At 40.0% G+C, this 27374-nt stretch overlaps 1 protein-coding gene across 3 annotated transcripts in view; it reads right to left on the minus strand.

The window, feature by feature from the left end:
• Positions 1–1348: 1348 nt before the first annotated feature.
• CCDC186 (coiled-coil domain containing 186) overlaps positions 1349–27374 on the minus strand; it is a 52733-nt gene continuing 26707 nt past the window's right edge. For 2 of the 3 annotated variants that reach the window (XM_039481357.1, XM_039481356.1), the window contains 13 exons: positions 24966–25094; positions 23751–23963; positions 21406–21525; positions 19955–20080; positions 19490–19588; positions 18086–18172; positions 17253–17395; positions 9926–10181; positions 8611–8800; positions 7003–7083; positions 5457–5667; positions 2598–2817; positions 1349–2031 (listed from right to left, as the gene is read on the minus strand). In XM_039481357.1, coding sequence (XP_039337291.1) covers positions 1948–2031; positions 2598–2817; positions 5457–5667; positions 7003–7083; positions 8611–8800; positions 9926–10181; positions 17253–17395; positions 18086–18172; positions 19490–19588; positions 19955–20080; positions 21406–21525; positions 23751–23963; positions 24966–25094 — 1959 coding nt within the window. In that variant the 3' untranslated portion in view covers positions 1349–1947. The remainder of the gene's footprint in view (positions 2032–2597; positions 2818–5456; positions 5668–7002; positions 7084–8610; positions 8801–9925; positions 10182–17252; positions 17396–18085; positions 18173–19489; positions 19589–19954; positions 20081–21405; positions 21526–23750; positions 23964–24965; positions 25095–27374) is intronic. The other variant, XM_039481358.1, reaches the window with a different exon arrangement.

Genomic DNA, 27374 nt, shown 5'->3' on the forward strand with positions numbered 1-27374 from the left:
CTAAGCTTTCATCACAAGGTTGCAGGACTGGCCTCATTTGTTCTTAGGTCTTGGGAAAAAATGTATTTAAAAAAAACTGTAATAAGGTTGAGAACCACAGCTGGGGCTCTCCTCCATGTTTTAAATCAATAGTTTTTAGCTTTTTCCAAATAAATATTCAATTTAAAAATAAAAAGTAAAGATGACAGTTATTCAGGACTCATAAGGAACTCTAAGTAGACCAGGCCTTGATCCTACAACCACTTACATACATTGCTTAACTTTACATGCAGGAATAAATCTCCCTGACAATCAGAATTGTTCTCATAGCTCAAGTTAAGCACTGATGGGTAAAACTTTCAGAAGGGACTTTTGACAATATGTAGGCACCTACATAACTTAGATCCCTTGGTAACTTTTAGCCTGTGTTTGCAGGTTAGAGCTCAGTTTGCACATGAAGTAAGTGGGTAGGAGGTCAGTGGTATGAGAAACATTTAAAAGATTAATGGACAACACTGCAATAAGGTTTTAAATAAGTGGCCTTTCAAATTAAAATGGCTAATGTTAAATTGTGGAGTGTTTGTACATGTGCACTAAATACTTTTCATGAGAAGAGGAAGTGCAAATATTTAATAAATACAGTATAAACCCTAAACATATATTTACAAGATGAACTGGTCTGACTCAAGCATTTTAGTTACATGGGCACGAATTCCATAAAATATGCATTTACTGTAGGAGTGGAACCATTCCAGTCCATCTCAATTACCTTTTTCTAGTATTAAACTCTAGAAAATATTGTGACTCAGCCTCAAGGTGACACCATTCTTGTTATTTCCCCATCACTTTGTGAATGAAGGGTGGGGATATCAACTGAAATTTCAAATTATGGTCACAATTCCATCATTTTGACAGACTAATTCATATTAGTAAAATTGAGTCTGATTTTTGTACAGCTTCTACAGTTCCACCAATAAATTGCAACTCACCATTTAAATATACCTTTATGGTCAGTTTTACTAGCTGGGCTATACTTACAATTAAGATGACTAAACATAATGGGGGGAGGTTTTTTTTTAAATGGACTGGAATGTTTTGGAATAAGGGAGTACATATATAAATAATGGACAACTTAACTCACATACTTTAAAAATTGTGTTAATTGATATTGAAAAAATCAAACTTATTTTACAAAATCTACCTGAGTTCAAAGTTATTCAGATTCATATGTCTAGAGATCTGGAGTTTATGAAAAACTTGGTGAGTTGATACAGTCTGATAACTGAAAATGTCTAGTATCAACAACAGAAATTTCTCATTCTAATTTCTTGCTAGTTTACCTGCCCCTTCTTCCCACCCACCCCCCCCACAAAAAGTCAATTCATATTACATTTCTAGGGAAGCCATTAAGCTTTTGTCCAATGGTAAAATATGCATCATGTCCTTAATTATTTTTACAAAAGTTTAATTATAAAGCCCCTTTCCCATGCATATGTTAATTGCTTGATCAACTTAAATATATCAAACACTTAGAGTAGGGAAGAAAATTCTGAAAGCCCTGGAAGCTCAATAGCACTGGATATGTTCCACAGCAAATCAATTCCCCTCCCCTCCCCTCTCCCCATCCCTCCAAGCTTTATCATTAGCAGGCTGTTTAATTGCACAGTGCGGAAATTAAAATCTCACTGAAATGGACTCTACATGCAGTGCACACTGCAAAGCCTCTGGATGCCTTAATTTCAGAGAAGAGTTCTAAGAATGTAGCCTATAGTAAAGTTCATCAATGGCTGAGGCAAAACAAACGTCACACTTGATCCTACAGAGCCTCTCATGTCCAGAAGGACAATTGGTGTGGTTAAAGGTTTGCAGGATTAGGCTCTACCATTGGTTGACACTCGGTTTACAGGAGAAACTTCAAAATGACAGTCTGCAGCACCTGTTTCTTTGTTCTGACTGTTCCATAGTTTGTTACACTTTCTTCATCCGCCGTTCCAGTTCATGCTGGTGCTTAATAAGCCGTTCTATTTCTGTTCCTAGTGTCTGCAGATTTTCCTTTGAAGAAAAGAGGAGGGGCAACAAGAGGGAAACATCAGTAGATGCACCATACAATATTGAATTTAAATTACCACTTGCCATTAATATGAGTGGATTGCAACCTGAAAATAGCATGCTCACTTGGCAGTGAAATAGTGGGGAAGAAACCCTTCTCTCCCCACATTAATAGTGAATGTGATGCTCTAAAGGAGAGTATCTTTCTTATAGATTTTAGGATTCTACTGAGCATGTTGAAAAGTTATACTGCTTCAGTTCAAAACTAATAAACATACAAAGATACAAACAGGGAATCAGAGAGCAGCTTATAGATACATTCCTTACTAATTGTTAGTCATGAGCCTAGTGGTAGGAGAATCATCCCCATCTCTCTCACTCACACACACACACACACACACCTCTGGAGCATATTTTTGCTTTCATTGAGTGCTATTGATATTAGAAGATAAACCATAGTGACTTAATCTCTAGAGACCTCTTCTTTGATACTTGTGTTCAGGACAGTATTTATTTCAAAGGAGCAAAACAATTGACTCCTAGAATGAAAGGCTATCATAGATACTCACTTTCAGTGTAATATTTTTTAATAAAGTATCCTCTAGCACAGCCTGTAGCTTCCTATTTATCTCCAGCGAGAGTTCTAATGTGAGCCCGCTGTCTGCGGGATGTGATGTATACAGGGATGCCATGATGCCACCACGCCTGCTCAAATGGACTTTGTTAAAGTCAGAGGCTTCTGAGGACAGCGTGCCAGCTTCTTCCCGCAAAATGTAACTCTGAATAATTCTGGAAAAAGAAGAGAAATCAGAGTGAAACTGCAGGTGTTGAGTTATAAATACTTCCTACAAAGAATCCTGTACTATACTATATTTGGGTTACAACAAAATAGATCTTCACATGCATGATCTCAAGAGCAAAACCGGGATACAAAACTCCAGACTTAGAAGGGTGTAATCAGAGGGGAGATGGCTGAAGCCATTTCTTGCCCCCCCACCGATTCATCTCCTTTTTCCACACATTAACAGCAAACATCACCCAAAATAAAGATTTCCAGGGTCCCCACCCATAAGGAGAGACCAAGGGTGAAATCCTAACTCCCATTTAAGTCAATAACAAAGCTCCCACTGCCTTCAGTGGGGTTGGGATTTCACCCCATGAGTACACTTAGCAACAAAAAACCACCCCAATACTGAAGGCCATGACTTTGGCACAGGACTAAGCTCCTTGGGGAAAGGGGCCATCTTTGTTTTTTGTATTTGTACAGCACCTAGCACAATGAGGTCCTGGTCCGTGAGTGGGACACCCAGATGCTAGAAAAAGCAAATAAATAATAAAAGGGTGTGAACTGCAACTGTAACAGTTCTTGGAGTCAGAACCTTATTATGTGGTTTGACTAGAATCCAAAGTATTTCCAGAAAAGGTTGTCAGTTTTATTAGCAGAAAAATTGAAGAGTGGGATTTTGCAAAGCATCTGAGTGACTCAAAAGCACAAATCCCCCAAAGTTGCAAGCTGTGCAAATGTAATTCAACCCCCTTCTGCCTATGCATTATAATGTAGTTTTTAATTACATGATCACAAGACTTTTCCACAGTCCCCTGCCTCATTGTGTGCACAGGATAGAGCTGTTCTGGAGATAAATAAGAGCTGTGTAGTTAAGGAGACCCCTGCCTCATCTGGTGAAGTTGGAAGGTGTGCAGTGAATGAGGCAAGGGATGACAGGAAGATAAAGAATGGTGTCATAGGTAAGGCAGCTGAATGCTATCCTGGATAACTGGATACCCTACCTCTGCCACAGAGTTCTTTTGGGATGGTGGGCAAATCATTTAATCACAATTTTCACAGATGTGTGAAATCGTGTGTTCCTCATTTCCTGGATACTCTATATGAGACGATTTGCAGAAATGTTGAGCACTCATCACTGCAACTAAAGTCACTAGTGGCCGTGTTTTGAATGTATAAAGTGCTATATAATGCCGTGTACTCAAACACTCGGGCCTGACTTTTCAAATTGGACACTAAGACCAGTAGGCACTTTCAACCTTGCTCTCAATTCCCATCTGTAAAAGGGGGGTAATATCCCCTATTCTCACAGGGATATTGTAAAAACACACTGGCGTTTATGAAGTATTCAGCTACTGTAGTGACGAGCCCCTTAGAAAAGCTAATGAGGAAATTAATTGCGTCTTCAGAGCAGGGTTTGAATATTGTGCAGTAAATAAGGCCTAGGGCCACTCATTGAAGAGAGAAGATAAAATAAAATACTGAGTAGCTGCTTATTGGGTGAGCACTGTCCATCTTGCTCAGAATGAATCTGCGCTGATTCAATTTACATGAAAGACAGTAATTACTGAGAGTCAGAAAATTGCATTAGGTTTCTGAAAGTTTTTTTTTTTTTCCAAATTAGTCACTTTTAAACCATGGCCGCTTTTCAGAACAGCCTGTATTTTTATACATGAGACACCAAACACATTACTTGTTTTTAGTATGTTTTTGAAGTGCCAAATTTATTACTAATTGTTTGGCTTTGTTACAGTCTGAATGAGCCAGCTTGTTTAGCATTTCGACTGTAGTAGTGCCTAAGCAACCCAGTGAGGGATCAAGGCCCTGTGTTACAAGGTACTGTACTAGCACGACAGAGGGTCCCTACCCCAGGGAGCTCACAAGCAATGATCTTTTATGAGACACCATCTCATGAGATGGCATCACCATAATAGATGAGTGCATGTGATAATGGTTAGATTTAATAGCAAACATTCCTTCAAAAAAGGAGAGTCCTCCCCATGACCCCCAGCAATACTGAACGAGCAGACCTTAGACAGGAACCTAGCCAGTAGGCTAAGTGACAGGAGATCCTATAGCCTGCACGGCATGGAGAAGAGAAAGCTTATATCGTATACTAAAGATGGACGGGCTTTGGCTCAGATATTTTATTACACTAGGCATCAATTATCATATATTATTTTATTAGCAGAAAAATTACATTTGCATCCAAAGGCTCCCATCAGGAATTCTACTAGCCTCTGCATCAACAGGGGACCTCTCAGCATAGAAGTGATGCATCACAAGCAGCATCTTTTTGAGAGGGAAGAACGTGACTCTCTATACCAGTGTCACACCTCAAACAGCCAGAGGGTGTCACTGTTAAAGCAGAGAGAGGCACCGTTGGCAGGGTGAGAGCCTGCAGCACAAGTTCAAGGAGCAAATGAGACTAAGTCACAGATCCAGGGCCTTCCATTTGGTGCTGCGGAGTGTAGTGGCTGTTCACAGAAAATAAGGTGAAAATAAGGTCTGCTGTGGTTGCAGTTGTTTTATCATTTAACATTTTTCTATCAAGTTAATTTTGTGCGTTACGTAAGAGTCAGAATGGTCTGGTGCAGGGCAGTAATTGAGAGCCAAGACTATGTGATCCAAATGTCATACATACTTGGTTTTTTTCCTGATTTCCTCCACCAGTTGCTTAATGTGATCTTCCATGAATTCCATCTTTTCATTTTTCCGAGCATGAGCCTTCTGTAGTCTTACTATTCTCTCAATCAGGACAGCCTTGTCCACTTCTGGGAAGCTATCCACAGCTCCTGAAGATCCAGTATTCTCAGGGGAGCGATCTTCGTTGCTGCTTCGAGCGTTAAGGGACCCTACCAAACAGTCACAGGTTTATTAGAACATACACAGTTGCCAAGTACACTATTCCATCTCATCACAAAAGCAATAGCTCCAGACTGTGCCCAAATATTTTCTTAATAAAATGTTGATCTCGTTTAGCTACTCATGGAGTGGCTGCACGTAACTAGTACCATTTTCACTATATAGGTTCAGACAATGGTAAACCCCTCAGTGTGAACACAGCTATACTGGAATAAAGGTGCTTCCATCAGTATATAGCCTATTTCTGTACAAGAACCTTTATATGGATATAACTCTGCCCATGCTAGAGAGTTGGATCAGCTCAATTGTATTGTGTTCTAAACAGATATAGTTAAACCTTTACCAAAAAACTCTGTATAGACCAGTGAAACTATTGCATACAAGAGTGCTGCAGGGTTAACCCCTTTCAGGTTGATAGCAGGAAAAGTACCAAGAAGCTCTGGAAGCAACTTTAAAAGTGACGGGGTGGAGAAGGATTACGAAGGGAAAAGAAAGGGCTACATATCTCAAACACAACCTTATGGACTAAAGGTACATCAACTCTGATAATTAACATATTTTAAAACAATATGATATTGAACAGGTAAATAAATGCCAATGATACTGCAGAATTTTTTTTTTTCCTTCATGGTAGAACAATAAAGGAATACATTTTACACAAGCACACTGATGCCTATAAATATGCCAGCTGATTTACCATTTACAGTGTCAATTGTCAATTAGTGCAATTAATTAAACAATAATGGAGGCAACTACTGATTTTTGTTTTGCCTTTGGCTACATTTAAAAGTGTCATCTAAGGTACCTCTGCAGCAAGTTAAAAAAAGACAGGAGTAAAAACAAACTAGAATGTCTATAATAAGAACAGATGGCTTCAATTACATTAACAAGTGCCATTATTAGGCCTGAGACCCCTATATCTATATTAAGTTTTTGAACCTCAATGAATTCCCCAGACTTTGCAACATAAAGATATTCCTTTCTCTCAGTTATACATACATTGACTTTTAGTTAAGGATTACTCATATGGGCAAGCACTGCAGTTATCAGGTCTATGTATCTTGAGCCTCAAAGAAAAAGGGGGATAGCAAATGAAAATGGATCTCAGGACTTTTGCCACCAAGACTGACAATATTCCATAAGTCCTGGTGTTCTACAGGAGAAAGTTTTGTTGAAGTGAACAAGAGCATTGTTCAGAAGTACATAACCCACAGAAATAACCAATAACTATTAAAAAAACAAACACCCTAAATCTGTGCCAGTAAAATAAGTTTGAGTTATTGAAAACTGAACAGTGAAGGCAGAATTGTTGGTTGTTATATTACCTGATGAGCTGGAACGACTCCCCATACTGCTAACTTCTTTATCACAGCCGCCATTTTCAATCTGATCCAATTTCCTTCGTGCTAATAAGAGAACATTATGAGGGTTACCAAAATGGGGAAAAAATCTTAAGGAAATGGATCCCACACATACACACCACCCCAATCCACCAGGAGCTGAGACAGTTTTCTTTAATTGCCAAATCATACATGTGAGAATACTAGTGACTAACAAACCATGCGAACATTACTAAGTGCTTGGTCTAATGCCCATTGAAGTCCATGGGCTTTGGACCAGTCCTCAAGTGAAGAGGTAACACAGAACATGTGCTGGGTTGTCTTGAGCTAATATTTAAGCCATGCTTTATTATTGATATGGCATGCTATTTAAATAGCTAATGAGTAATGTGTAACAGCTCTGCTCTCTGGAAATCAGTTACTCTGTGACTGCTATCACTACTGGGAGCGGACAGCAGTGTCTGTGCCCAGATGTTGAATAGTGCTGGGAGAAGAAATATGAGCACGTGTGTTCATACCTGTATAAGAAGGTAAACAGAATGTCCTCTCCCAATATATGAATAGTACACAACAGTTATGTTTTCACCTAAATTCCAAACACCTCATTAAGCCAAACTGCACTCTAAATTCAGAGCACGTGCACTTTTGAATTATAAATGTTAACTTCCCAAAACTACAAAATTAATAATCAGTCTCTATGCATTTATACATTTAAACAGATAAATCACTTCCTTAAAATTAAATAACAAATGCCACCACCAACAATTCTGGCTACAGTAGGCATTTAGAAAGCTTCTGATGCATCTTAAATAGCCTTCTGTATAGTGATCAGGAATCACATGTATCTGGTTACCATGGATGAAGTCTCAATTGTCACATGCCATTTGACTTCACAGAATATCCTTTTAGCTGAATACCAAGAATGTGTAGATCCCTTCCAGTACTTTTACATTTTAATCCTTTTAATTTGAAAATTACACACGTAACGTGCAAGCAATTTACTGCCTATGAGATTCAATTAATGACCCAATCTGGCAAGCCCTCCATCCACAAATCTCCTATTTGATACAAAGAAGACCTGCAAGGATTGCACACTAAGAGAATATACGGATGCAGGCAGGAATCCTTCTCTAACAGTATATGCTGGGAGTGAGGAGGACTATGTTAGTACACTCTAGCGCAGGGGTTCTCAATCTTTTTCAGAGCTCCCCACCCCAACATGCTATACGAACTCCATGGCCCACCTGTGCCACAACAACTAGTTTTCTGCATATAAAAACCAGGGCTGGCATTAGGAGGTAGCAAGCAAGACAAATGCCTGGGGTCGCACGCCATGGGAGGCCCTGCAAAGCTAAGTTGCTCAGGCTTCGTCTTCAGCTCTGGGTGGCAGGACTCAGGATCCTGGGCTCCAGACCCATGAGGTGGTGCTTCAGCTTTCTGCCCTGGGCTCCAGCGAGTCTAACACTGGCCCTGATTAGCAGATCCCCCGAAACCTCCTCGCGGTCCCCCAGGGTGCCCCCGGACACCTGACTGAGAACAACTACTCTAGTGGACACAGGACTAGATCTGAGGAGGGGGTGGAAAAGTTTCAACCTTGCTGAAGTTGCTTGGTGAGGTCTTTAAGATTTGCCACATGTTTACGCTTTTGAGTAACTAACTCGTCTTTTAATTCATCTACTTGGGTGTTCAGTGCTGTTTGTTCTTTCTGTTGAGAAGCCAACTCTGTCTGCAGGGTCTGGACTTCATGTTTGCGTAGTTCTTCCTCCTTTTGCAGTTTGTTTGCCTGAATTTACAATAAAAAAAAAAATCATCTAAAATCACTAGACATAACCATATGCTTAACGTCAACATCACCACTGCTTTGCACCTGCCCTTCATCTGAGAATCTCACATTTTATGAACCATTAATTAAGCCCAATACCACCAGTGCGGGATAGCCCAAGGGAATAAACAGGGTGTACTACTTATTCCAGAATTTAGCCCAGTACAGAATACGATTTAAGCTCCAAAAATAATCCAGTTTGTAAGTTTTCAAAATATATGTGAAAACAACCTATCATCATCATGAGGCTATTAGTAATAATTTTTATTATAGCCACAAAATTATTCTTACAGTTGATGGGAGAATGCAGATACAAGCACAAAGGCTGCTCCAGGTTGATTTTAAAAAGTCATTTTACGAAAGGACCTCCAGTTGTGGTACACTTGATACACAAAATCAAGCTGCAATCCTGCAAATGCTTACACAAGGGAGTAGTCCGATTGCAGTCAAAGTGGGCCTATTTAAGTTATACTGTTAAATATTACAGGAGTACCTCTGGACAATGGGAGGAGCCTAAAAGAATTCTAGTCTTCCATATGACAAACAAGTTCTTTAAACATGAATGATTTGCAGAAGTCAGTTTCACGTGTGAGTTAAATCCTGCTGGGTATAAAAACTGGATTAAGGCAATCCACAGCCCTAGGCATGCTGTGACATTGGCCCCCTGCTATGACTCCACCCCCACTGCCCTACTTCTGTGCTGAGACCCCATCCTTCATCTACCTAAATGACGAGGGCTGAAGTCAACTCTTGCCTCCTAGAAAGGCAGGAGAAGCAGCAGGGTCCCTCTCCAAGAGCAGTGGGTCTTCCATTGACACATACAGGGCAGTTCACACATCAGAGCTATGGTTCTGTGGAGTCTGCAGGCTCAGGCAGAAGTTTTTGGTTACATTCAGATCACATTTCCAAGCTTTTATTCACAACCACAAGGGCTAGAAACTAACTTTTTAAACGAAAGCTGAAATTCTGCACTCGCTATGACACTGCAGGAGCTGGAGCCTTGGCACAGATCTTTGAGCCTTTGCATTAATCCAGCCCTGATCAGATAATCTATTAGTACAAAATCCATCTGCATGTCATACTCACCAGATCATCTTTAGTCTGTCTCACATGTTCCAGCTGACTCTGTAACTCCCTTTCACTGTAGGTAAGCTTATCGAGCTGGGTCTGTAAGAAGTTGGTTTCAGACTGCAGCTGTGCATTCTTACTAGTTAGTTTTTCAGTGAATACAAGCAGCTCAGATTCTCTTTTCCGACTGCCTTCAATATCTTTTTGGAGATCAGTAATCAGAGAGTTCAGACTATCCAGTTCTTCCTTCAAGGTGTCGATTTCTTGTTCATCTCTATCAAAACAAGTGTATGCTTTAGGGGTGACTTGAGCTTAAATACATCAAATGTGAAAATACTAAATATTTATCACAGATATGAAATGGCTTTCAAACTCCAAGTCATTTCATATCTGTAATAACATCTGAAAAGTATTTATCTCCAAGCTGTTAGTGATCCCAATCATATTATTGCTGGGGGAATTCTGTGCCACTGCACATGCACAGAATTCATGTCCCCCACAAATTTCTTTGCTTTCCTGCAGAAAGATGATTTTCTAACAGGGAAGCAAAGAGAAGCTGAAAGATCAGTCACGCACCACTCCCTAGCTGTGCAGGTACATCATTTCAGGCACCCGGAGCAGCCAGTGGAGAGGTAAATCACGGCAAGTTTGGGGCACCCCAGCCAGTGGCTCTTACCCTGAGCCGGGATCAGCTGCTAGTCACGACTGGGCTGGGGCAGGAGAGGATGAGACTTCCTCTTCCCCTGCAAGAAGCAGCTGGGCCTGTGTCAGACCCACCCCCAGAAACCTCCCCCAGCTGCAGAAAGCTCAGCATCCTCCCATGCTTCTTGCCCCCATCACTCCTCAGCTGCAAGGGGAGGGGTCACTGTACGCGGAGCTGCTCCCCAATCCCCATGCATCCAGACCTCCCATACCCAGACACTCCTGCCAAGCCTCACCCCATACACCCAGAACCCCCTTAGCCCTCCATACTCGAACCCCACCACACTGAACCTCAACCCCTGTATCTGGAGCCCCGTGCACCCAGACCACCCCCCACGGAGCTCCCTGCACTCAAACCCCAACCCTGATGAGCCCCACCCTCCTGCGCCCCCACATCCAGCCTCCCCTGCTGAGACCCCCACACCCACACCCCTCCACTGAGCCCCAACACTTTTGCCTGGAAGCCCCTGCAGAGTCTCATTGTACCTGCATTCGGAACCCGCCCAGAGCCTTTGCATCCAGGTCCCCCCACACCTAGACTCCCCACTATGCTGCCTGCATCCAGATTGTCCCACACAGAATCCTCTCACTCCACACCTGGATCTCCCACACTGAGCCCCCCCACACTTAGATCCTGTCTGGTTGAGCCTGCCTGCCCCACACCTGGTGCGCCTGGTGCAGAGGGCCAGGGCCCCACGGTGTTTTGGTGGTAGGCCTAGGCCTTGTGCTGTGTCAGGCTCGGGTGCAGCCTCACCACTGAGTCCGTGTCCCCGGGGTGGGTGGGTAGCGGAGAGGCTGCAGGGTGATCTCCCACCTTCGTGCAGCCAGTGGCCTGCACTCCCCACTGCCATGCTGGAGCCTCTGCATGTATTGACAAATAAAACTTGCAGAATTTTGCAGAATTTTAAAATATTGAGCACAGAATTTAATTTTTTGGTGTAGAATGCCCTCAGGAGTATCATATCCCTGATAACGACTAGTAAATATAGGAGTCTGAATGCTATATGAATTTGAAAATTCCATTTCATAACAGTAATACAATACTACGTTGACCCTGATGGGGGATTCACCCCATCAGCGTTCAAGTGGCTGCCTCCCCCTGCCAAAGCGTTCCACCAGTTTCAAAGCACCGCAGGGGCTCCATAAGAAACGTGGTAGAGGATGCCTGGAAGTTAAGATGAATCCAGTGCATTCTCCATGACCCCTAGCCTAGCTCCCATGACTAGCCTTGCCTATTCTGTAGGCCACAGCGCAGCAAGGTTTGCGTGCACATGTCTAAACCAAAACCTCAGAATGTGATATCCTAAACTTTGGGGAGATTTAGAATCTGAATTCAGATCCAAGTTTTGCAACTGACCCCTATTCTTTACAAAGACTATGCCAAAATCCCAGATCCGCGTGTCTTGTGAAGTCTGGAGGGTGGGTTCAAAAAAATCTGTGTCCAAATTTTGTAGCTCAATTCAATTCTAACCAATTTATTGGGCTTAACTTTAGAGTCTTTGGGGACTATGGTGTGGTGCATTTTTCCTTAATTTTCGTTTGTAATTAAGATGTCAACTACAATATGCTCCTTGACTGTGCTAGATGGTTGACTACTCATCAGTCACCATTAATGAAAGCATAGAATGAGACGATCTATTTGAAAACTTGCATGAAGTCATAGGGCTTGATCTAAAGTCAATATGAAGTGAAACCACTCTGAATTTTGCAGGAGGCATTTAGCAACTTGCAGAATTAACCCCATAAGCTACTACTTTTGCCAGTCTTTCCCAGTTAACTAGCCTGAATTTTCTACAGGAATATTCATACTTTCTCTTTATGGAAGCAGAGAATCTGTATTATGAACAGGACCATTCTGATTTATATCAATTCAATACTTCGCCTGCCATGTCAGTAATCAATGGGTAATGAAACTTCTTCACAAACTTTTGGGAAATATTAGTAACTACATAAATGCATCCTCAGTAAGTTAAAACCTCCTAATCTTTTCATGCTTTTTTTGTTACCACAAATACATCTAAATCCTACCTAAGTGATTTGTTGCCACGCGTTCATATGGTATTTGACAATTCTTTTAGACCCAGGTATTACCATAACAATCCTCCACAATAACCTAGTTAAGATATCAGCTGTTCTCTACATTAGGATAGACCTAATTTTAGGTCACTGACTATTACATGGTGAAGTATTTCATTTCATTCTAATTCCAACTAAAGCAAAAATCTAACAGTGAATTATGATTTTTCAAAGCAGACAGCTTTCCTTCCATTAGTCAAGAGTTTCCAGTTAACCTCTATGGAGAAAAGTCACAGCACTATATCATCCTGTCCCAAATTTATAACTTCTTGCTTCTTTAATATAAAGAGGATGAAAAAATTTGCTCTTAAGAGGGATATTTAATAGAAACACCTTTGCTTTCTCACAGGAGAAGTCACTTTTCTATTCTGATCACATTTTCTACAAAGGTTTGATTTATAAATAGTTTACAGAGGGTTAATGAATGATTAGATGTGTTAATATATGGTTAATTCTCAGACTGCTTATAACTAATACCTTCTAGTGATACATTTATAAAGCCACCTATGACACACATTACTCCGGTATGTACTATACTTAAAAATATTTCTAAATGGAATCTTAATGTAAAATGTGACCTCTATTTCTGATGTAGCTACCTCAAACAAGGCAGAGTTGTCTTTCTGGGTTACTAGGGCAGCTTTCTCATCAGTCAGCAGCACATACTTACTTCCTTTACAAAAAGAAGGGAAGAAACCTCCACCATACTCAATGAAGACTCCCTCAAGCACGAGAGTACTAAAGGCCTCTGCTGGTAGGAAGGAGGTTGGCACTGAGAGAATTACAACATGACACTTCCGCAACAGAGTATTGGTTTCTTTCTTCTCCCTGCCTCCAGGAATTGGATCTCAGCATTAAGGAATGTTCTCTGACCATGCTGCTTTTCTTATCATACCAGATTAAATACAATTTATGATTTTTTTTTTTCAGTTCTACAAAACTAGATCTAAGGTTACAACATACAGATGTTCAGGAGAATCCCAACAGGAGACTGGCATCTAAGCCACCATGTTAAAGGACACCTCAAAAAGCTTTTTTTTTTTTTTAAATGGGGTTGCACTACTTTTTTATTTTTGTTTGTTTAGTATACAAAAAGGCAGCCTGAGAGTTTGGGATTTTTTGTTGTTTGTTTTCTACCATGGAAATATGAATAATGTCACACCTGCTCTTTCTTGCCTTGTATGGAGAACTTCACTGTCCTCCCCGTCCCTACCCCTGAGTAGGTCACGTGCATTGCGTGCAATCACCCTTTCAATGGAAGGGGCACGATGCTGAATCTTCAGTGAAGATGTCCTGTTAGACACTGAGGCTAAAGTGATGCCAAAAACAAGTTTTAGGAACATACTAAATATCCCTTTCCCCTCTGAGTTGCATTTGTGATATTATTTCCCCGAGTCCTCCAGTCACTATAGAGAAATCTAGCTTGGACAAGACCTGAACTAATGTAAAAATACCACCTCTCTCCCCAGTAAGGGAAAAAAGAGCAAGTCAAAACCCCAACCAAGTTACACGTACTTATTATATCGCAAAAAAGGCGCAGGCCCGTTTTGAGAAATTTCTCTGCAGGTAACTAAGATATCCAAGTCACACTGCATTTAAAGAAGAAATAAAATCACTAGGCCATGATGCGGATCCATTTTTGGATGAACTCAAATGCATTCTCCACACCTATTCATAATTTTGAAAATGAAGCCCAACTCTTATAAAACTAGATAACAAACTTGGCATTATCCACACTGCTATAAGCTGCGCCCTCTCTATGGCCATAGTATGGTAACTGGTAGCATGGTGACCATATTGCTAGTTTGGTGGCCCCAAAAAGTATGGTTGGCTGGGGAATGTTAATGATTTATTGCCTCTTTTGTCTCATTCTCTTCTATGCTAATACAGCCAAGTATCTTGTTTGCCCTTTTAGAAAAACATACAATGAATTATGGCAGTACACTAGGTTGAACTCAGCTATTTTCCTTACATTAACCCATTTATATTTCCAGTTCCTCCCTACCCTTTGGAGGAGGCTGTTTTCCCACTGCACATTTCTAACGGTGTTGTTTCACTATGCTTAACAACAATAACAACAAAAAGCCTAAAGGCCACAAGCCGGCATGAAGCAGTCTGGGCATGTTAGGGTAGAATACCCTGCAGCCAGCAACTTCATTATACAGCATAAGCAAGTGTTATTTAAAACACTACCCTCGCAAACCAGAGCAGTGGTTATACAACCTCCATTCAGACAAACACCGGCAAAGGTGATTAAAACAAAATTCAGAGCAAGGCTACAACTTTCTCTAGCTACTTTTATGCTAGCAGATGCCCCCTATCCTGCAACTGGCCACCCACCTGCAATTTCTGTCACTGCAGGGTTGGCCTCTTCTAGATCAAGCACTAATAGCACCGACCAATGTGTATTTTGCCCTGTGTATCTATAAAATACACTAACTATTAATGTAAATTTAAATGCGAATAATTAGAAAGCCCTGCTTTCCCTTCTTCCTCCCATCCAACCTAATGAAATTCTTAGTCAAATATTTGTTCAAACATCAGCAGAGGAGGAGGAAAATGTATTAGCTCTCCTGTAGTTGAGGAATAACTGATATTGATCGAGGTGTAAATTGAAGGTGTCTGACTGACTGAAGTTTTCTAGAAAAGACTGATGCCAAGATGTTAATGGGAGCCAAGGTCTATATAAGGAACTGAAAACGTTTAGTTGTATAAACTGTAAAGAAGCAAATAATTGATGAAATGCTGTTCAACTTCAAATGAAAATTGCTTACAAATTCCGCAGGCACATGTGGGTGTTTCTGTTTAAACGATGGTCATCTGCCTCCATTTATGCAACATTGTCAGAATCCATGAAAATGGATAGTATGTGTTTTTGCTGTAGTTCACCGTATGGAAATATGATTATGCTCAGACATTGCTCTGGAATGTCTGTGAGCCACAGTCTCCTCTAACTTACAGGGGTATAAATCTGTATTAGCTACATAGTTGTTAAATAAAACTACACCACTGTCAAACTGGTGCAAGTGAAAGGAGAATCAGCTTGTCTGCTCCTTCATTTCCTTGAAGCAATGGCATTTGTTATAGCTGAACTGATGCTAGGGTTTTTATTGACACAAATGCTCATAAGTATTAGTTAATATAATAATTTAATGCATCATATGTTAAAGAAGTTTGAATTTTTATAATACTTTAATTTATCCATCACATTCAGAGAGGGCTGATCTTCCCAGCTCAGCAACCTCTCCCCTTTCTACCGCCAAAATACTGGGGACACTGGCTCCATTTCTCTCTTAGGCCTCAACTGGAGTATTGTGTCCAGTTCTGGGCACCGCATTTCAAGAACGATGTGGAGAAATTGGAGAGGGTCCAGAGAAGAGCAACAAGAATGATTAAAGGTCTTGAGAACATGACCTACGAAGGAAGGCTGAAAGAATTGGGTTTGTTTAGTTTGGAAAAGAGAAGACTGAGAGGGGACATGATAGCAGTTTTCAGGTATCTAAAAGGTTGTCATCAGGAGGAGGGAGAAAACTTGTTCACCTTAGCCTCTAAGGATAGAGCAAGAAGCAATGGGCTTGAACTGCAGCAAGGGAGGTTTAGGTTGGACATTAGGAAAAAGTTCCTAACTGTCAGGGTGGTTAAACACTGGAATAAATTGCCTAGGGAGGTTGTGGAATCTCCATCTCTGGAGATATTTAAGAGTAGGTTAGATAAATGTCTATCAGGTATGGTCTAGACAGTATTTGGTCCTGCCATGAGGGCAGGGGACTGGACTGGATGACCTCTCGAGGTCCCTTCCAGTCCTAGAGTCTATGAATCCCTTCAATAAAATGAGCATTGGCTGATTTCCCTGAATGGAGGCTGTCCAGAGTCAACAGTAGAACGAGCACCTATCAGTAAATCTCAGTGTTACACAATCTATTACCATCCACCATCACGGCTGGCTCCAGAGTTTTTGCCACTCCAAGCAGCAAAAAAAAAAAAAAAAAAAGGCTGCGATGGCGATCAGCTCTACTGCCACCACTTCAGTCTTTAGCAGCAATTCGGCGGCTGGTCCATCGCTTTGAGAGGAAGTGAGGGACCCGCTGCCGAATTGTCACCAAAGAGCCGGACGTGCCGCCTCTCTCCGTTGGCCGCCCCAAGCACCTGCTTGCTGGGCTGGTGCCTAGAGCCAGCCCTGTCCACCGTATCTGTCACTTTTACTGAAATCTATTAAATTATTAGCGACTGAATTCATCCCTATTGGAACACTACCAAAGTCAATGGAGTTACCACACAGATTACACCTTTGCCCTGTACTATTTCAAAGGTAATTTGTTACAGCTATCAGTTAACCCTAGAACTGTCAGGTTTCAAAGTATTGCTCTTGGGTGCCTGTAAGACTAAATAATTTATAAAGATTCTACAAGGAACACGCTACAGCTGGGAGAGGATACAGATTCTCTGAGTACACCCCCAGGTCCAGTACATTGTAAAGGCAGCAACACTTTTAAAGCACAGAAATGCTCCAGGTCCAAAACAGAAATATGTATCATCAAATACATTCTTTAAAATCTTTAGTTTATACCTTTGATGTTGCTCCTGCAGCTTATCTACAATTTTCACTCTATCCAGTAAATTCTGAATCTCGGCCTTCTGCCGATTAATAATTTCTTTGTACTTTGATAATTCATCTTCTGTTCTCAACCGTTCATCCTCCAGACACTTTACCTAAGTGCAAAAGAACATAATCTTAATTGTAAATTGGTTATTTTCCTGCCAAACTTCAGAAGATAGTATGTTTCTTCCACGAGGTCTAAAGCTCTAACCACAGTTATGGTAGTATTCCCTCCCTGGTTTTGAACAATGTATAAAATCAGATGCAAAACTATTTCACAGATCAAAAACTAAAATAGCAGTTCAGTCACATAAAAAAACATAACAGTTATAAGAATTAGCTTCTAAAAATGGTCACATCATACAAGCTTTAAGTAGGGATAATACCATCCCCTTCAAAAGATTCAGAAACCCAAACATATGGGTGGACCCAAGCCAAGCTGCAGTTTCATCTTCCTACAGTTACCAAGGCCAACCCATGTCATTGTCACCATGCTTCTGTCTAAGAACTAAATGCTTCTCCCTACAGAGCTAGTCCATGCTGCTCTTGAACTGGTCAACAGATTGATAGACAGGTTGCTCATCAGTGATGTGTGGCACTTCTTCACCTCTAGTACACTCCCAAAATGCAGCTGTACTCTGATCTCTTACATGGCAATATATTGTGCTGGCAGAACACCTCTGGGCCAGCTCCACTAGAGAAAAAAAAAATCTGTGTGCAATGATCCGTATATTGCACTTAGAGGTACATACAGAAACACCCCCACACAGATGGTGGTGATCTATCTATCTATCTTTAGTTACCTTTGTTCTCAGTGTACGCAGCTCATCCATACCCTCTTTAAATGTTCTCTTCAGGTCCTCAAGTTCTTTTATTTTGGCATAGTGTACCTTTTTAAAGGGAGAAAGCATCACAACACTGTCATTTCAGGGGACATAGGATCCTCTCATCCATTGTAAGACTACACCTACCAACAGAGAACTTATTTTCTGCCTGCCTAGCTGCCTGGGTGGTCTACCATGCCCATCACCATGGTATCAGAGTATGTATACTTCATAACAGTTAGTAGGGTGATCAGACAGCAAGTGTGGAAAATCGGGACGGGGTGGAAGGTAATAGGCTCCTATATAAGACAAAGCCCCAAATACTGGGACTGTCCCTATAAAATCGGGGCATCTGGTCACCCTAATAGTAAGACATTACACACACACTCACACATGGAGAGAAGTATTTATCCTTAGTTAATTTGCCTAGAATATTAACTCCAACTGAATAAGAAGTTACATCCACAAAATAACTCTGTTAAAAGAACTTTAAAGTTACAAAAGCAAGCACTCAAAAGTTAACAAATATCAGCCCAGAGACATGTGCAAAAAATAGTATGTGATCATGTAACTAATGACTGCATCATAATACATGTGCACCAGAGGCCAAATTAAAATTGCACAGACAACCTTAATTCTGGCATTTCCTAATTTTTGTGCTTGACTTTGCAACCTTAATGTTCTCTTAACATCATTTTTTGGGGATGTAATTTCTTAGGGTTTTTTCAAAAGGAAAACTAAAAAAACCCAGATGTTTCATCATGTTGAATCTCATTGAACTGCAAGATGGATCATCAGATAGGACTGGGATATCTTCATCCACAAACAGTCCTCTACCACTTGAGCTAACAGTAAATGATAGCAGCTGAAAGCTGTTAGGCTTGGTGGACCAGCCACTAGAGGGGGATGAGACATTTTGCCAGAGGGTTCCATAGCTATTTGTTAGACAGAAAAATGAATGTTAAGACTCAGGCCTTGTCTACAATACTGAGGTAAGTCGACCCAAGTTACACTACTCCAGCTATGTGAATAACGTAGCTAGAGTTGACATAGCTTAGGTCGACCTATTGCGGTATCTGCACCATGCTGCATTGACAGGAGACAGTCTCCCATCGATTTACCTTATTCTTTTCATTCCGGTGGAGCACTGGAGTTGACCAGAGAGCGCGCTGCAATCTATTTAACAGGTCTTCACTAGACCCGCTAAATCAACCCCCCGCTGAATCGATCGCAGCAGCATCGATCCCTGGTAAGTGTAGACAAGGCCTGTGGAATCCTAGGTTCAATGCCAGGTTCTGAAAGGGAGCGTACTCTAGTGTTAACAGATCCTGGTCGTACTGCCTATAATAAATAAATAAACAAACAAACAAACGAACAGTTTACCTCCAGCTGCTCAGACTTTTCCTGCATTTGTTTTTCTAGTTCTCCCTTTGTTACTCGGAGCTTTGCATCCAATTCATTTGATTTAATTTCTTCTGACTCCTAGTTCAATTGGAAGAAAAGCAAAATAAATAAATAAATAAATAAAAATTAATTTGAGCTTAAAAAAAAGCTCTTTACCTATTTTATGAACACACAAGACACACATTCTTATCACTATCTGTAATTTGTACTACCACAGATAGTAGTTTTGAACATATAAAAACACATTGCACTTCAGTGAAACCTGACTCAAGATTTCACTTTTTTCCTAATTTTTTTTTTTTAGTTATCTCTAATCATTGACATTTATAAATTTAATGGCATGACAGCTCACGTAACATGCATGCATGCAATAATTTTTCACTTTATTACAATTTAAGATGAAAATAAGAAAAAAAAATCAGATGTTAAACATGTTAATTTCACCTCATGAGAAAGTATGCCTACTTGATATGTTTTTATCATTTCTTGGCAGTTTTTCCGTATTTGGTCTCCTTCCTCTTTTGCTTGAGTTAACTTTGTGGTTGCATCTTTGAGTCGATCTTTGGTTTCCTAGGAAATAAACCATGAATAACTATTTGAACCTACGGAGTGTCACAGAGCAAGATTCTGAATTAGAGGAAAAAAAGGGAGTGATCACCAAAATTCTAATAGAGTTTCCAACTCATGATTTTATTGAGAGTCATAATATTTGCTTAGAAAGTGCTGCACCACCAACTGTTAAATCATCTGTTTATGGCTCTCCAGAACAGCAACACCACATCTCAAAAACTTCGAGTGAAAATCTGCTTTTCCCACTATGTTCCTATAGCCATATTACCATGAGCCAAATTGAAGGCTCCTATTTAACACTGAAAAAATAAGTGGCCTGTAGTGGCTGACTCATTATCTCCAAACAAAAATCATATAACTGAAAACTTCACTGTTCAATCACAACAATTTGTTACTTCCCATCCCATCCTTCATTCACTAACACAGTTGTAAGCTCTTCAGAACGAGGATCTCGTTGTCATATCTCTGTCCTTATGGCAATTCAGCTCTCTCTGTTTCTGCAATATACATATTTAAAGAGAACCAAGTGCAAGGAACCCAGTCCAGTTGCTTTCCTCTTTTCCAATCAGACTGTTACAGTTTGTGATTTAGACCGTGCACACATTCTGAACTGACTTGTTCAGGAAAAGTGAGAGAAGAAATTCTTAGCAAGGATTGTAGGGTGTGTCACTCACACTGTGTTATGACAGACTGAATTCAAAGCACTTTTGCAAATCAGAGTAAAGCATAAATCACCTTGGATATATTCCAGTGTTTCTCAATCTTTTGTGCTGGCAAACCCCCTTGGATTTAAAAATAAATAAATAAAATAAAAGCTGCCTCACTATTAAAACTTTAAAAAATTGTAACCCCTTACCTTAAATATAATTAAGTAAATAATAATACTCAGAACCAGCATTAGGACACCACAGGGAGCCCTGCAAAGCTAAATTACATGCTTCAGCCCTGGGTGGTGGACTTAAACCCAAGCCCAAGCCCAAACCCAAGCCCTGCTTCCTGGGACTGAAGCATGTATCTTAGCTTCACGGGGTTCCCTGTGGCGTGAGGCTCCAGGCAATTGCCCGGCTTGCCACCACCTAACACTGGCCCTGCACTTGCACCCTAAACTCATCCCAGGTTGAGAAACACTGATATATTCTATCATCCTTTCACATTTTCCACTTCAATATCACTATCTTTAAAGTACTATTCCAAAATCCATCTGTAGATTGCCAAGTTAAAAAATAAACGATTTTTTATCGATTTTAGTACTACTAAGCAAGAAAATGGCATAGTAACTATATTGGACTCATTACAATCTTACTTCATGGTATTGCTTTACTAACCTTGTGTGAATCCATTTCAGTTTTCAATTTGTTTTGGGCCCATTTTACTTTGATGGCATGAGAACTGATTTCTTCTTTCAATTTTTCTATTTCTCGGTTGAATCTAGTGGCTTCACCTTCCTAAAAAAAGAAAAAAACAACAACAAACATCCACAGATTACATTTTATTGATTTAAAATCCAGATTTTTATACAGCTATAGAAATAGACTCAGACGTGAGTGATAAGTACAGCTTTTCATCTATAAGGCCCCGAACCTGCAAAAAACTGCATACTGTTAGCCACATTAAGGGTTTACAGGACTGGGTCTTAAAGCCTTAATTATCTATGTCTGGACTCCCAGGGAGACTGCCTCTCTGTCCACGTGTGGTATTGCCACATTTGTGATCAGAGGAGATGTTCTAGCTGAAGCAACCTTGATTAATTCTGAGACAGTTTCTAGCAGACTGTTTTCCAGGAAGACTCTTTTGACTGGAATTGCATAGATCCATGACAGAGTAGACATGGACAAGTGGCAAAGCCCTTTTTTCTTTTTGCAGGCTTAAGGGAAAGATGCAGGTTTTGGGGCCGGAAGGGAGTCAAACTGGAGGATATAGCAGAAAATGTGAGGTTTACTAACTTTTGTGGGTAGTCTGACAGAAGCATTGTGTAAATTGGATATGTGACTAAAGGGACAATTATTGGGGGGAAAAAAGTGTAAATTGTTCAAATAATGAAATGCCAACTGCCCAGATATAATGGGTCGGGTACCATTAGGCTGCACCTAAATATAGTCATTTACATCAGTCCAAAGTGGGTATAAAACACTATTGAATCAGACTGCTACTGTTTGACACACTTTGCACTGATGTAAATGACTACACAAGGTGAAGGGCAACAGTGATTGTTGGCCAATAAATGTACACCACACAAACCACCACTCTATTTTTCTTCAAGTGAACATCAAGTGGTATTAATCAGCTAAGCATATTACTGAGATAACCTTAGATACCCACAGCTACAAACTAATATTTTCAATTAAAAAACCTGTGCATTATAATACAATCCCAGCAGCCAAATAGTATTTCTGAAGTAACAGATCTACCTTAACTGAAACAGGTTTACAAAAGCACCATATGAGGGCAGCAGAATCACTCTAATATAAAGAACAGGAGTACCTGTGGCACCTTAGAGACTAACAAATGTATTCGGGCAAAAGCTTCCTACTGTATTTTCCACTGCATGCACCCGATGAAGTGGGTTTTAGCCCACGAAAGCTTATGCCCAAATACATTTGTTAGTCTCTAAGGTTCCACAAGCACGCCTCGTTCTTTTTGCTGATACAGACGAACATGGCTACCACTCTGAACTATAATATAAGTCTCCAAGCAATGTTGTCCTGACTGTTAAGCCAGAAGTTAAAACGTAGCTGGTGGGTCTGTTTTGCCGACCTGAACAGGTCACGCTGTCCATTCCAATCTGTTTAATTCTTAGGAGCAGGAATGGCAATGACATACATAAAAACTATGCTCCAGGAACCAAAGTTCTCAAGTTTCAATAAGATGGGTTGTTTTTTTTTTTATCTTCCTCTTGTGACCAATAATTGCTTGAACCAATGATCATGATCAAATCCATCAGAGTAGTCTGAACCCGCTCTGTTTTGGGGAGAATACTGGACCTTTCAGAAGCACAAAATCGGTTGCTGGTTTTTTTAATAGTTTAAACAATTTTTACATTTTAAAATTTTGAGACTGCTGATTAGTTTAAATGTTTGTCTCTTGCCTTGACACTGCACTTGTAATGAGAATTTGCTGAACCTTAGTACTGTAAGGAACATATCTGCACAGATGTCTCAAATTCAAACAATCCCGTGGAAGAGCACAAGATAAAAGGACTGATATAGTTATTGCAGCATGTGTGGAGCTCTCATTGACTTCCAAAAAGGAGTGCAGGCTTTGATGACTCGGCCTATTTATTTACTTAATTCTCTAAAAACCAGTTTTTTAAAAAACAGTATGGACAGCCATAGGGGAAGAAAAAAAATGCATATAACAAAATTCTACAGTGTTTTTTTTACAAGCAGTGAAGATTTATAAAGTGATTATCTGTAATATAATGGCTGCAAAAAGAAAATGGTGCTGTTAGCACGCTACAAACTTCAGTTCAGAAGAACCCATAGGAATCTCAGGAAGATGACAATAGGATCTCATTTCCCCCCAAAAAAATATATATTGACATAAAATGGATCTTTTGCAGCCACACAGTAAAAGGAAACTTAATAAGGTATCGTAATTATTAAATAAAAGGTGACACAAGTGCTTTTCTGATTATTTAAAATGGTGCTTTTAACCATTTCTTTAAAAGTACCTTGGTTTCATAAAGCTGGTGCAATCTTCCTTTTTCCTGAGAAAGTTGCTTGATTTTATTCACGTGCTTTTCAATTTCTTTATTTGCATCTCTTAGTCTTCTCTCCAGTAACTCCTTTTCCTTTCGGAGATCTAGAGACTCTTTTTCTCCTCGAACATACTTCATCACCATAGTTTCCTTTTCTTGGCGTGCCTCTTCACATTTCTTGTTTGCCTTTAAAAATTTTAATTCAACCGTAAGTTTACATTTCACTGATGCTAGTTTTTATACATGAACAATGGATACTCACAGTACTCCAACACAGTCATCAAAACATAACTGAAGGCAAGTCTTAAAGTCCCCAATTCTGGAAGCAACGTACGCACTGGCTTAACATTACTACCATGAGCAGTCCCGCTGATTTAAATGGGACTACTCAGAGTTGTAACTACAGGTATGTGTTTAAGTATTTGCAAGCTAAAAGCTAAATATTTTACTTTAGCTGCATAATCAGCAGGCTGGTGCAGTTGGAATGTATTTGATGACTCCTAAATGGAGAATATATAATTTGATAACTCCTAAGTGGATTATCCAGTTCCATTCCTCAGTTATTGTAAATAATTTAACAATTACTATTCAGCTGTACATCATTTCTCACACAGAAACTCTGTGGTCCAGATATTGCTAATTTTGTTTCATTAAGAAAACAAAAATATTCAAAAATTCTTGTAACACAGAGAAAGCCTTTGGCTTAGCAAAATCTTAAGGGAGAAAACAGATGACCTTCCAGCAACACAAAATGAGGTGAAAATATTATTTTTTTGTATCTTTTTAATTGTGCTTGAAAAGATCAGGTAAGTGTGCGTAATTGTGGACTTCTTCCTCCACTGAAAAGTAATGTAAATGTTGATCAAATCAAAATTTACAGGGAACCAATCATTCCTGGGCTCATTATTTTACATATAAATACACAAATGAAAGAGCATGGCCAGACAAAGCATATGTGAGTGTTAGTGGCTCTACAAAAGGTACAAATACTTGAAAGCTCACTAGCCATCAAAATGCCTGAATAATTGAATCCTATTAGTTAAAAAACAAACATTTTGGAAGCCTCGGTGTATCAATTTTCAACATACCTACTGACTGCAACGCTCAGGCTGCTGAATGTTTCCTCCAGCAAGCTAATTCTTTAATGAGAGATTCAATTATTAAAACTTCAAAGGAATTCAAGATTACCTGGTCCATACGAAATGCCATCTCTTTATGCAATTGCTGAATAGTATTTTTGACTGCAGCATCTTGTGTTACAAGCTTGTCTTTAGCAGTTTTAACTTCTTTTTTAAGCTCTTCTATTCTTGATTCTAACTGCAAAGCAAACATTAGCAGATAATTACAGAAAAGTCAGCAAAGATTCCATCAAGTTTTGTACAAACATTTCTTACAAATTAGATGTTACAGCATTTTTTAAATATATACTGCACTTGCCAAACTCTAATCAAACTGCAACAATCACTAGTAACAGCCCAGCTTTTGTATTGCAATACTAAAGATGAAAGGGACTGAGCTCATCATCTGTCAAGGGCTGATTGCACCATACAGACGCTCCCTGGGTTTCCGCACTTACAGAAAAAGTTCCGTAAGCTTTTTTTTTTTCCCCCATAATTGTTGGGGATACGTTCCCGACTTACACAAGCGTTCCATTCCAGAACGCCTTGGGTAAGTCAGGGAGCATCTGTATTAAGCATAACCTCTGGACTAGAATAAATTACTATGTGAAAAGGTAAAGAGAAATGGGTCAAATTTTGAGGTTCCTATAAACCAGGGGTGGCCACACCATGGCTCATGAGCCACATGCGGCTCTTTTATAGTTAAAGTACAGCTCGCAAAGACACCACCCCTCCCCATTCTCTACCTACCAGACTGCAGGGGAGAGCTTGGGACCTCTTCCTAGCAGTGGGGTGGTAGGGGCTTCTGTCCAGCGGGAGGGGGGTCTTGGGGCTTCAGCCCCACAGGGCATGTATACTGGGGCTCAGGGCTTCAGCAGGAGTGGGGCTGAAGCCCCAAGTTCTGGCAGGTGTGCCCCCGCTCTCAGAACTTCTGAAGATTGTCATATGTGGGCCAATAAGTTTGGCCACCCCAGTTAGAAAAGCTTTCCTTGCTTAGGTAATGTTTCACTGAGCAAGGACAGAATAAAAATTGAGAGCTCGGCATTAGGTCTTACATTTTTATGAAGTTGCCTATACAGATATACATGTCCAAAAGGCAAGAATCAGACCAAACAGTTTTGTCACCATGTCAAGGACTTAATCCTGCCCTCTAAAGCTGGGAGCATGAAAACAAACATGTAATACACTTGTGTAAGCATGCACATATGGTAGCAGGTTTTGCTTGCGGTTGTGAACGCATTTTAGAGCTGTATGATTTTACTCTGCCGACTGTCAGACAAGCTAAGGAAATACCTATGAAGGACTTCCTGTACACAAATTTACTGAGCAACAACAACAAAAACCCACCCCTATCTGCAACCCAGGAATCTAGTTGCTGCCAAGTTTCATTTCAAGATGCAATATCAAAGAGCTACTTGAATAACATCTTTAAAGTAATCTCTTCTGTAGTGTGCAATATTAAAAGCATTGAAGAGCTGACTTAACTGACAAATGGAATTAAACAGTAGTAACAGAAAGGCCCACTTATCATTAGCACTTTCCATTACAGCACATATGGTATGAAATAGCAAATCCAAGATTCTCATGCAATCGCTGAGCGATATTGGGGAATATGAGTAAGGGACAGTGAGTGAGCTGCATTTGTTGGTTTATGCAGAAGTTTGTTTCCATTTAGCATGTAATGTTTTTAAAATGTCATTTCCAGTCCATCCATGCTATGTACTTTCAAAAATGCTTTGAGATACACAGAAAACAGACAAAGCTTCTGAACCCTCAATGCATTCAAGTACTGTATAAATCTTTGACAGCTCTTGAGAACGTCCCCTGCCAATCTGTGTGGCATAGAAAATAATAATCAGATCGATGGCATGACTAAAACGTTAACATTGATTTTAAAATATAAAAATTATTTTGGACACTATTTCACCACAGAACAAGTTCAATGTCAAGTTATAAACACATGCCTCAATAACCCTTACAGCAGTAGCACTAACAAACAAATCCTATAAATGTGTAATGACATTCAGTAGGATGCCACACTGGTGATATTTTGCACCAGTAAACACCAAGTACACATTTCTTTGCTTTGACACTGTTCTCAATAACTGTTACATTGAAAATGCCTGGGTCATATACAGTAACATGAAGTACCACACATTATTTGTTCTTATAATTATCTGTATGGAACATATATACCTAAATAGCATTCTTTTGAATGCATGTGTCTATTCTAGAGGATATTTATATATCAGAGATTTTCTCCCTTTTTCTAATTAATCTCTCAACTTTAGGGGTTTCTTTTCATTTTCACTAACAAAAAGGAAAGAGGACAGATTACTGTTTAGATTTCTTCTGTAAGCTATTCGTGGAGATATCTGTAGAAAATTCCTCCTTCTGTCTATCTACACACAATACCTAGTCCTAAAAGGGAGTGTGATTCTTTAATATGTTAACAGATTCTTCTAATGTCACCAATTGC

The sequence above is a fragment of the Mauremys reevesii genome, linkage group 7, assembly GCF_016161935.1.
Source record: "Mauremys reevesii isolate NIE-2019 linkage group 7, ASM1616193v1, whole genome shotgun sequence".
NCBI classification, from domain to species: Eukaryota; Metazoa; Chordata; order Testudines; family Geoemydidae; genus Mauremys; species Mauremys reevesii.